At 49.4% G+C, this 11,430-nt stretch overlaps 1 protein-coding gene across 1 annotated transcript; it reads right to left on the reverse strand.

The window, feature by feature from the left end:
- Nucleotides 1-103: 103 nt before the first annotated feature.
- Nucleotides 104-10,265, reverse strand: fbxo46 (F-box protein 46). The gene is made up of 3 exons (XM_068585379.1): nucleotides 9,858-10,265; nucleotides 4,042-4,664; nucleotides 104-3,955 (listed from the first exon to the last, which is right to left on the reverse strand). The coding sequence occupies exons 2-3, from the start codon at nucleotides 4,513-4,515 to the stop codon at nucleotides 2,132-2,134; spliced, it is 2,298 nt and encodes a 765-aa protein (XP_068441480.1). The 5' UTR covers nucleotides 4,516-4,664; nucleotides 9,858-10,265; the 3' UTR covers nucleotides 104-2,131.
- Between the last annotated feature and the right edge of the window lie 1,165 nt (nucleotides 10,266-11,430).

Consider the following 11,430-nt stretch of genomic DNA (forward strand, 5'->3'; position numbering starts at 1 on the left):
GCAAAGTTAAAACAATAAAGATATCACTTCGAAGTTCATATCTAGTTCTTCTAGAGTCTGCATGAGCTACAGCATGAACACACGAGCCAGGGAGCGATTCAGATTTCCAGTTTTAATCATCACTTCTGTTTTTATTTAAGCAGATATTTTCCCATTAGCATTGTACATGTCTGGAACCTACAGAGTTCTCCCATGAATACCCCAAACTATCCTCCCACCTCCATGCAGAGTTTCAGCATCATTCATCACATTTCTTTAATGTCCAGTCTGTCAGCTTGCAGAGGGGAGGAGTTTAACAGCAAGGGAGCGAAGGGGCCGGGGGGAGGAAGAGGAGGGGAGCTTGTTCCCAGAATAAAGAGTCAGAGCCGTCACCAGGCACTGTCCATGTAACACTCCCACACAGAGTCATGGGTGGATCCAGTAGAGTCGGATCTGAAATCTAGCCACCTACAGGGTCCCGTGCAACTCCCACAACTCTTGATCACGTGTGAGGTATCTGATGCTTCAATCTCCTGCAGGGTGGGGGGGCAGAGGTAGGGGGCTTTTAAGGCTGGAAGCTGGTGTAGAGAGTTTTACGTGGTATGTCGGTTTCACCCGCTTCGAAGCATGAATGACGGCTTTGGCAAAACACCTGCCCTCTGCTGAACCATAGGGGGACGGGGGGAGGAGGGGGTTGAAAACAAAGATGGAGTATTTAAAAATAAAATACATCTTTGCAGGTTGAGTAGGATGACAGACTGATACAGGGAGAACACAGTCCTCAAGAATAAAAGCAAATACAATAGCAAACATTCTCTGACACACACACACACACACACACACACACACACACACACACACACACACACACACACACACACACACACACACACACACACACACACACACACACACACACCAATAAAACAAAAACAAAAATGGCAAACAAGCAAAAGTCAATCAAACCATACAAAGTGACATCAGGCCTTTCCAAAGTGACATCAAGTTTCTCTTTTTTAATCCCATTCATTCATCCCACTGGTCTTAAATCAATAAAGTCCATCTCCCAGAATTCTCTGTAAACCAGAAAGTACTCAGTGGCTCCATTTTTTTTGTTTTATTTCTTTTTTTTTTTTTATGGCTGGTCAGCAAGGTTAGGGTCCACTCTGAAACGGCGACATAGAGCAGGTCTCAGTGGCCAGCGGGACTGGCTAGTGTGACGAGAGAGTGCGCGCCTGTCATCAACCAATGCGACGGCCATTTCAGAACTGACGTCGGCGAGACACAGGCAATGATTTCAGCAGCATCATCAGGGGACTAAAATCAAAACGTTACAGCACATTCAGAGAAAAAGAAAAACGCGTTGGCGCCGGACAGGTACAAATGGCATCTTGTACAACGGAAAGTCAAGTTTTGCTTTATACAATCACATTTCTATTAGCGGCGCGGGACATTCCACCACTGGAAAAAAAAAACTTTTAGCGTCTGTTGGGGGTACAGCTCGTTCCTTCTGAAGCACCGTCTGTACAGCGACACGTGGGAGTTTTGTGCAGTACAAAACACAGAACGCACGACGAGTATCGGGAACGGTTAAGCAGGCTCGAAGGGCAATACATTTCTATGCGTCATCTTTTATGAATGCTAATCTCAATCAATCCAAAAAAAAACAAAAAAAAACACTGCAAAGTTTTCACGTGACTGGGCCTAAAACCGACCTTGTATGGAGTTAGACAGAAAACCCGGATGAGTAAAGAGGCAGAAAGAGGGCTGACTGACAGCAGCAGGAGGAGAGGACCCCAACCCTGGTATGCAAACGTTTAAAAAGGTGCCACTCTGGAGCACAGTGAGGGAGGAGAAGAGGCTTTCTGGAGGGCTTGGAAAAGGAAGAAAGCAAAAAAAGGCAAGGAGAGTGACACACCTCTCTTCCTTCTTTACCTCTCAACTTCCCTTCACATGAGGGGAAACCCCAAAAAAAAATATGAGAGAGAGAGGAGTGCTGGAGCAAAGACAAAACAAACAATCCTGGAGCGCTCGTTCCTCCTGGTAACCCTCTCCTATTTGTCCTGAACAGAGATGGGAAGGGAGCGGCGGGAGGAGATGAGTCGGTATGCGCGAGGTGCACTCCTCCTCCCCTCACCTCTCCCTCCCTTCTCTACCTGGCCTCCTCCCTCCTGTCCTCCCTCTTGGCGCGAATGGGTTGAGAGCCGTCGGCCGGCTGCTGGACCCAGTTGTTGTCGTGGAGGCCGACGCGGCAGCCCGGCGTGTCCTTGTCCGTCCGCCGGCAGCACATCCAGTAGGAACGTCCGTAAGGCAGGTCGTGGTGGTAAGGTTTGGGGTGCCAACGGCACAGGGAAACGTCCCCGCGCTCGTACTGCCGCTTGCACTGCTTGCAGGGGTCGTCCCGGTAGAGGGGGTCTTGGTTCCAGCGCGAGTCCACCGGCCGCACGCCGTACGCCTCGATCAGCGCCTTGAAGTCGTGGCAGGTGCACTTGAGGGCCGCCAGCGAGCGCGTGGGCAGGTAGCCGAAGATGTTGACCATGATGTGGTCGGGCAGCAGCAGCATGTACTGGCGCGGCTCTAGGAGCCGCTGGATCTGGAAGCGAATCTCCAGGAAGTCGTGGGACACGTGGCGGTAGAGGCGACACAGCGACGGGTCCGAGCAGTCCTCGCCGGCGCCGGGGGAGTCAGGCCGGGTCGCCCGATCCCCCGGCACCGCCGACACCCCGGGGCCGCCGTTGTTGTTGTTGTTGGCACAGTCCAAAGAGCAAATGCCCGACCCGCTGCCGATGCCCGTCCCTTTCACGTCCTCCTCTGGGCCCCGCGGGGGCTGGAGGAAGAAGAGTTGTCCGGGAGGGGGATCATCAGATGAAGGGTCGCCAGAGCCGCCGCCTCCTCCTCCTCCTCCACTTCCTCCTCCCCCCCCACTGGACATAGCGAAGCACACCGTCTCCTCCTGCACATTCTCTGTACTGTCCTTGCCGTAAAACACGCATTGATCCACGGCGCCCGTCACCACCACCTCCACGTGGAAGCCCGTTACGCGCTCCCGCCCCACAGCTTTCTTCTCCTCCTGGGTCGGGTCCGGGCTGCCGCAGGCCTGCCTGTCCGGGTGATGGAGGTCTCCGTCTGGTTTGGGGGCGGCATTGGTGGCGGCGAGCAGCAGACTACCGGGGTCTCTCGACGAGGGGCTGACGAGCTGGTAGAGGTCGCAGGTGATTTTCTCTTTGGCCCTGGCCGCCGCCTGGCTGCCCCCGCCGCCACAGCTCATGAACATACAGCGGGACCTGCCAGCCGGCTCCAGCGGAGACCGCGGGTCCAGATTCGACACTCGGAAAGCTATTCTGACCTCGCCATGGCTGTGGCTCGGGGGCGGAGGAGGGGTCGCGACGCCGGTCTCTCCTCCCCTCCTACGCTCCTTTTCTCTGTCTCTATTAGGGGAGTCCGTCCCGGGACCGGAGCCAAGGTGGAACCGACTCTCCTGGTTCTGGGACTCAAAGTGCGCGATGGCCTGGGCGACCCTCAGCGACTCCTGCTGCTCCTCCAGCTCCTGGTCCGTCTGGATAGGAGACTGGGCCTCTTTGGCGGGCTGGCCATTCGAACTGTCCGACACGAACACGATGGGGGTGGGGTCCGACACCGAGCCCCGGAGGAGCGTGTGCTGGTGCTGGTGCGGGGTGAGGCCCTGACCGTGAGGGGTGCTCTGGGCCTCGAGATGGTGCTGACTCCCGTGAACCGCCACGATTCCCTGGAGGGCCATGGCGGTCCGCTGCTCCACCAGGGCGACCATCTCCGCCACCGACAGCAGGTCCGTCTCGTTCACCCCTCCTGGAGGCGGCTCGTCCGAGTCGGGAGGTGACAGCGAGGAGTCGTGGCCGAGGCTCGGCTCCGAGACCTGGGAGCGAGTCGGAGGGTCGTAGGACGAGCATCGTCTCCGTCTTTTGGCTTTGCTGCAGTCGGTCGCCCAGTTACCTTTGACCTTTTGAGGGAAAATAATTTATATTTAGTTGTCAAATAGACCTAAAAGCTCTCTTAAAGAATAATATTGTAGTTTTAGCGCTTTACCTTCATAGCGCTGGGTCTGGGCTGGCCCGCTCCGCTGAACTGGTGTGCAACGAAGAAGGCTATCTTCTCCTTGGTGTTGCCGGGCTTAATGACGTACCAGGTGTCCAACAGCACACGGCCGTCTTCCATCTGGGACCCGGACGAGGGCGGCGCCGAAGAAGCCGGAGTAGCCTGGCTCTGCGAGCCGGGGTCGAGCTCCGGTCCGGGCGGAGTGTTCTCCGAGCCCGCGTCCTCCTCTTCTCCGCTCGCCTCCCGCCCGCCCACCATCATCCCTCCATCTTCACTTCCATCCGCGGGCCTCCTGGCGCCCGCGGAGGGCTCGGCCTTGCAGAGGGAGGGGGACCCCGACCCGCCGCCACCGCCGCCTCCGGCGCCGCTGCCCCCCGAGCCCGGGCTCCTGGCTTTGTTCTGGGAGTAGGTGCCAAAGGGGCGCGGGCACCACAGGCGGATGTGGGAGAAGGTGTCTCGATCCATCAGGATGCGGACCGCCGGGGCATATCGGCATCTATGCTGGCCAGCAAACGCCCAGAGCCAGAGCTCTCATTCTGGGCTCCCTGTGCCGGTGCCAACCTGATGGGCACCGTCTGTCACCAAGGCCACCGGCGACACTGGGCATTCAAAACCTGCGTCAATAGGAAAAGGGAGAGATGAGAGGATAGGGTGGGGGTGGGGGAGTTGGGTGCAGGCGGGGAGAGAGGAATGAAAGGGGGAAAGCGAGAGAGAAACGACCCAGTGAAAACAGAGTTTTGCATTTCTGGGGCAATGACGCTCGTCGGCGCCGCGATCAGTTCAGATAATCGATTTGGAAATTGAGGCTTTAAATCGAGTCGTGGCCTTGAGGTACGATTCAAAACGCGGTGTTTGGTGTTGGACACTGGAGAAAACACCACTACCATCACCATCATACTACGAACTGAACTTATCACAACGGGCCTGCCTGCCTCCTACTTTGCCCAAACTCAATTAGCGATTACATTTGCGACCGTGCGCTCAGATCGTCTCCTCGCTTCCGAGCCTCTAAATCAAATTAAAGGGATTCCATTTCAGGTTTTTGGTGTCCGCGGCCTGCAGATGAAAGGGATGAAAGATGGAACACAAAAGCTCCAAATGGACTCCCCGCTCTCCTTTCTCTCGCTCTCTCCCTCTCGTCTCTTGCATCTCAGTGCTTCAAAGAGGACTTGCTTTAATAGGAGGCAACACAGGGAGGAGCAGGCAGGCATATGCTGGATCTATTTTTAGCAAACAGCAGGAGGGGGTGGGTAGTAGTGGAACTGCTGTAGCCGTCCTCACCCCTTTCTCCCTGCCAAAGAGCCTATGCTACAGGCTTGGTGGGGGGGTGGAGGGCAGCCTTTAGTCCAACCAGCGTGCTCCGGCGCAGCGTTGCCAGCCGTAGGGGCTGCCAGGAACGTGCCGCCGTACTTAAGGAGAGGAACAAGTTGGCTCGCTGCTCATCTAAAGGCATCCTCTGCTTCCCAGAACAGCTTGAACTCACGATACATCTCGTCGGTCAGTCCTGAGCGGCTTCCTTTAAAAAGGTCACAATTTACACATGTTTAAAAAACCTCATAGGTTTAACCTGGACAGGATGTCTCTTTTTTTTTTTTCAATCAACAACTTTTTAATTGTGCAATTTACCAGTTAAGATAAGTTGTAACAGATCGTTGCACATTAACTTTGTGCCGTAGCTCTAATAGTGTGGACCAAAGCCAAAAAAAACATCATTTACTTTATTAAGAAAATGTCTGACGGCATGAATGAGGCGATAATTAATATATTGTCCTGTCACTCACTGCGTTAATATGCAGACACCACCACAAGACACAATAAGCAAGTTGGTATCTTTTGTCGAGGAGCACCACGTCCAGGCGAAACATATCCAGTGTCATTACAATAATTACTTTCATTACTCCAAATGACAACAATTCAGTCCCATCAACTGCTGTGTCTCTCTGCACCTCTACAGGTGCAGACATGCAGTCGGCGCTCGGGAAAATGGTAAGCATCCATTTTCGAGTAACTTGTCCCGTTACGCAGTGTTTATTTTTCCGATCGTCTGCTACATCTTGAGGCACGGCCGCCAGTTCGTCTGCATTACTGGCAGGTAAGCAGCCATTAGCACTGGCTCAGCTTCATGTGTGCAACCAAATAGCAAAAGCCAAACATTTTACTGGCTTTAAACAAACATTCCCAGGTGTTAGGAGGAGGGAACGGTTTGTTTTGGTGGTCAATACAAGCTGGTTTTGCAGTACTTGGCGATCAAATAGTCAGACCTTTTTAATTAACTTTGTGCAACCAGTTTATTTAAAGGGCTTATTTCAGCTCAAATAATAAGGTTGATATATATGTTTAAGATATTGTTTTCTCTTGACGCGACACAGTAGCATGCTTTCCATTTCAGCCACCTGACTCCTTTAATCCACAGGCTTTTTAAAAAGTAAAATAAAAAAAGGTAATTGTTGTGCTTCGGTGCATTACACACACACACTGAATGGGTGGTGCTTCGTGCAGTCGGACTGATGGCTCAGAGAGGTGCAAAAAAAGCAAACGCCACCCACACTTTTTTGGCAAACCAATTCAAACGCTTGCTGTGTAATCACACGGCAGCAGAAAGTCCGCTAAGAGCCGGCAGATTACACTGTTGCTGGTGAACCTTTTTTTTTTTTTTTTACTGCCCTTTCTCTCCGCGTTCCCTTATGACTCTCTTTAACCACTTTCTCCTTCTCCTCTCCACCCAGCACTCCCTCTCACTGCATCAGGCAATCCATCACTCATAACAGATTGGAGGGTACTATAAGAGGGGCCAGAAGAGAGACGGTCTGCCCACTGCAGTGCTTCAGTACGACGTCACACACAGAACATAAGCGCACTGTGACAAACTACAGCTCTGAATCAGTAGTTCTTATTTTTACTGTGAATTTAGGGTGTTTAGGAGTGGGGCGCTGTGACCACGCCTAACTGGACCAGATGCACGGGAAAACAATGTTTACTCGACAACACACCTTCATCCATACGGATGTCTTCCTCCGCAGGTTAGAAACAGCAAAACTCTGCAGTGCAGCCAACATTTGGCCAGAGTGGGACCCTCCCAGCCAGGTTACTGCGGTTAGTCTCAGCAGGTTAAACCTCTATTCTCTCAACTCCTGCTGGAGTTAACTGAAAAGGATTTAACTGGAGTCGTCGCATCGTTTTGCGTCTCTGTTGTCGGACAACGGGGCTTCGTAGAGCCCGTTAAAAACCTCTGTCACAAAATCGAGTCGACGAGCAAAGTCACTGCCTTTCAGAAGATCAAATCACAGTTTCAACGCAATGACAACGCTTTTGTCGTTTCGTCGGCTGTACTGATACTAAACAAGAGCGAGCACGGACCCGATGACCACGTCTTCAAATTACTGCAACGCTGACATCACCCCGAGCTTCTCTGTGCTGGGATGCATCATCGTCTTGGAAAAGCTGCTCCTCAATAATATGCTTCCACTCAATAGACACCACGCCAACTATTACCTAGCCCTGGGTGAGGCAGCTGCTGTCAATGAGAGACCGTAATGGTAAAAGAACTGAAAACATGATGCATCTCACAAACAGATACAGCTGCGGTGTCATCTAGCATTCAGTTCGCAGTTCATCCCTCCATGAACAGTCCGTTTAAGTTGGTACTGAGCTATCTTAACTTTTCTCCCCCCCATCCCTTTTTAATTTGAAACATTTTCTGCAAATGAAGGCTTGGGTTTGGTTTTAAGCTTTCTGCATCAGCTTAATCCTTCAAATCCTGTCCGAGCACAGTGGCAGCCAGCGACACTGCAGTGGCAGGGAGTGCATCGGCGGGTACCCAGGCTGAGAATGATGCTTTTTCTGTACGTATTAACAATTAACTTACTCCATACATACAGAGCGTTGTGGGTCTGAATGTAGGCAGCAGTTAGGACATGTAAACTTTGATCACACCAGCTACTGAACCACAGTACACAGTGATGGTGCAACTAAGGTTTTATAACCATAAACCTAACCTTAAAGTCCAATAATGCTCTGGATGTATCAGTTTAAAAAGGAAAGAAGAGCAGTGTTAAGTGTACTAGAGCAGACAGAGCACCTCCGGCCTCTAACCTGCAACCCTAAACATTACATTAATAATGCAGAGTACATTGTTCCTCCTCTGACTGGAAGATTCTGATCAAGACTTTAGAAACATTGCAAAAATAATGTCTACAGAAATGGCAAACTCACTGTTCTGTCAGAGTGAAATTATTGTGGATTACTGCTGCAGTCAGAATGCATAGCAGCACAGGACACATATACACAAATGTAGGTACTGATCTGTTCACAAACTACTATCCTGCATTGTAAGATAAAGAGGTTTGTCTCATTACAGTAAAACTGGATTTCTGTCGGGCTGGATCATTTCCCTAAAAAAAAAAAAACGCAATCTGGCATACGCTCTCACCGGGATAATGGTTTCACTGGTTGGTAGGTGCCTGCAGTTCAAAACATATAATGTACCACATCCCCATTAAAAGCTAATTTAAAATTGAACAAATCGGATTAGTCAAAGGAACATCAATTTAGAAGCTTATTGCTTGAAAAGTTTGTGTTGATTTACTTCTAACCGATCAGCTCAAAACGCACAAACAAAAACACAGCATCACTCCAGCTCGGGCCCCCCTCATACTACCCCGCAGCTCTTCTTTTTTCACAGCCGGGCGGCCAAAAAGCTGACGAATGATGATACGAAAGCATGCCAAAACGTCTTAGCTCAAGCTCCCTCTCTGCATGTTGCGCCTGCGGAGACAATGCAACACAGCCAGCTCTGCTGCAAACTGTCAACGGAACAATAGGGCCGAGTGCATCGCCCCAGACTGCTCAGGAACTTCATTACAACCGAGGCGGGACACCTAGGAAGAGTGGCTGGCTGACCTGCAGCGCCGTCTGTGTGAGCAGCTGCACATTTGTGCTTGTAACATCTTCACGAGTTAAGGCTCTGAGTCTACAACTCACAGAGGCCACCATGTCGACCCGGTGGTATTATCACACTTGGGACGCCTGAAAGGAGGAGGAGGGCAGGTCACGCATCGTCTCACATCACACCAGATAGTAATGGACGAGTTGAGTTCACACCCTACAACAATTAAAATTTCACTCCAATGACAGATTTACTTTCTCCACGGTCACCTTCAGCTTATCCATTTGTCTCTCCTTGCAACTAAGACTGCACAATACGAGTTTACTCACATATGCATGATCAAAAACACTCAACATTATGGTAAATGCCATTTAAACATATTTTTCTTCATTACAATTCAAATGTCTTAGTAGAAAACGAAGGCCTGCAGGTCACTGGACCTTTACTCTGCAATGTATAATCCTACAACTGACTGAAATGAAAGCAACATCTCCAGCAGCAAACAAGTGTGGCGTCACAAACACAAACAAAACAAAAGCAGCAACATCGGAGTGTTCCTTTTTAAACATTGCACAGTGTGATGGCACATCTCTAAAATCAACCACTAGCTTGTCACCCAACTAGCAAACAGTTAGCTTAACGTCCTAGTGAGCTGTCCAGCGTCGTAATAGTCAAGAAGGACCGACTGCGTGTTTATCAGCGTAACAACATTAAAAAGTAACCCACACTTTAAAGGGTTATTAATGGGTTGAATAGACCAGTCATAAACCGGATAGCACAACTGAACTACCTGCATAATAACATGACAGCAATTTGCGAGCAAGCTAACAACACACACACAGGTTATATATAGTTATAACGTTATATTAAATATATATATTTATTGAAAACTCCTCTGTTTAGCTAAGTTTCCGTGACTCACCTTTAATGGTGTTGATCCACGCAGACAACCCTATCGACAAGATGACAAGCGCTTCCTCGTTGTATTTCCCCCTAAACCAGTTCGTCTGGTAAGACGCAGGTGACACGAGTTAACTATCCACGTAGCTAAGCTAAGCTAAGCTAGGCTAAGCTAAGCTAAGCTAGCTCAGCTCGCTGGCCAACGATCGACATTAGCCTTCATCAACGGTCTTTCAGCGATGGCCGCCGAGGCTCGTGCGCTGGCTTGTCAGTTGGCTGAACGGAGTCCGGTGGACTGTGCGCCTTGTTGGGACTCTGGGCGGCCGCTCTGCCGCTATCTATTGAGAAGGGGACGCGAGCTTTTTACGGTTATGTTCTCGGGTGATACCAAAATAATCAGTGTCAGAACGGCAGCAGGAGGAAGGCCATCTTGTTGACAAGCAGCTGCATAAGGGACGCAGCCAATGGCAGCGCAGAGACGGTGGTGTGCCCATATATGGCGTCCGCACAGCTCCCTCCCTCTGCTGCTCTTACACACACACACACACACACACACACACACACACACACACACACATGCACACACACACTCACACGCACGCACGCATGCACACGCACACACACCAGCATACACACGCGCACATGCATGCATACACACGAGCACAAATACACGCTGTAAAAGGTCACTGTGTCAAAGACAGGTGGGAAAATAGATAGATAGATAGGTAGATGATCTTCTCATGTCCTTGTGACAGCACAGCAGGATAAATATGCCCAAGAAGTGCTCCACTGTCCAGTAGGAGGTGGAGAAGGTGGTCTGGGTTATCTAATATGGATAATCATGTCTTCAGTGTCCTTCTCTCCACGACCTTCCCGAGCCATCTGTTACATATAGACTATATGTTTACATAATAATATTTATCAATGTATTTTTTTGTACACAGTATTTTGTATTTGCTGCCGTGACCTGGTTTGCCAACAGGGATCATTAAAATTTCATCTTTTCATTAAAAACCTTTGGGTGCCCGTGTGTTAGAAACGAAACACAAAGGAAACTGTATATCTAATGGAATATGCAGTGGTGGAAAAATACTTCATGTGTGTCAGGTCAGTATGTTGTGCACATGTTTGCATTGCAGATTGGTATCTTAAAATACTTCTATTCTGCAACATACAATGTCTGTCTGTAGGCCGGGCAATTTAATTTAGATAGTATTCTTCATCAATTATCAGTGGAATCAATGATATTATAAAATGATGTCATGTTATCGTTTTAGAAAATTACACCAAGAAAGCTGTAATTAAAAACATAGTTATGATTTTATTTGTTTGTATTTTGTATTTGCATACACACATCTAATTTGATATCAAATACATAACTAACCTGACAAAACCTTCAAAACAAAGATGATAGATGGATTTATGCTGGGACATGATGATTATTATGATTTAGCATCTTATAATCACAATATAATATCTAATTTTTACGATTTAGTGTCTCACAATTATGATTTAGCACCTCATAATTATGAGATAGTGTTTGATTATTACAAGTTAATAAGTCATAATTTTGCAGCACAAATATTGATAAGATT

Source organism: Clinocottus analis, unplaced genomic scaffold (genome assembly GCF_023055335.1).
Source record: "Clinocottus analis isolate CAN_PGR_092001 unplaced genomic scaffold, fCliAna1.0.p SCAF_2, whole genome shotgun sequence".
Lineage (NCBI taxonomy): Eukaryota > Metazoa > Chordata > Actinopteri > Perciformes > Cottidae > Clinocottus > Clinocottus analis.

Excerpts from the sequence above, each read along its gene's own strand:
- fbxo46 (XM_068585379.1), bottom strand. The coding sequence starts at position 4,515 with ATGGATCGAGACACCTTCTCCCACATCCGCCTGTGGTGCCCGCGCCCC. Across the intron at positions 3,956-4,041 it reads CCAGACCCAGCGCTATGAAG|GTCAAAGGTAACTGGGCGAC; the intron begins GTAAAGCGCTAA and ends TTCCCTCAAAAG.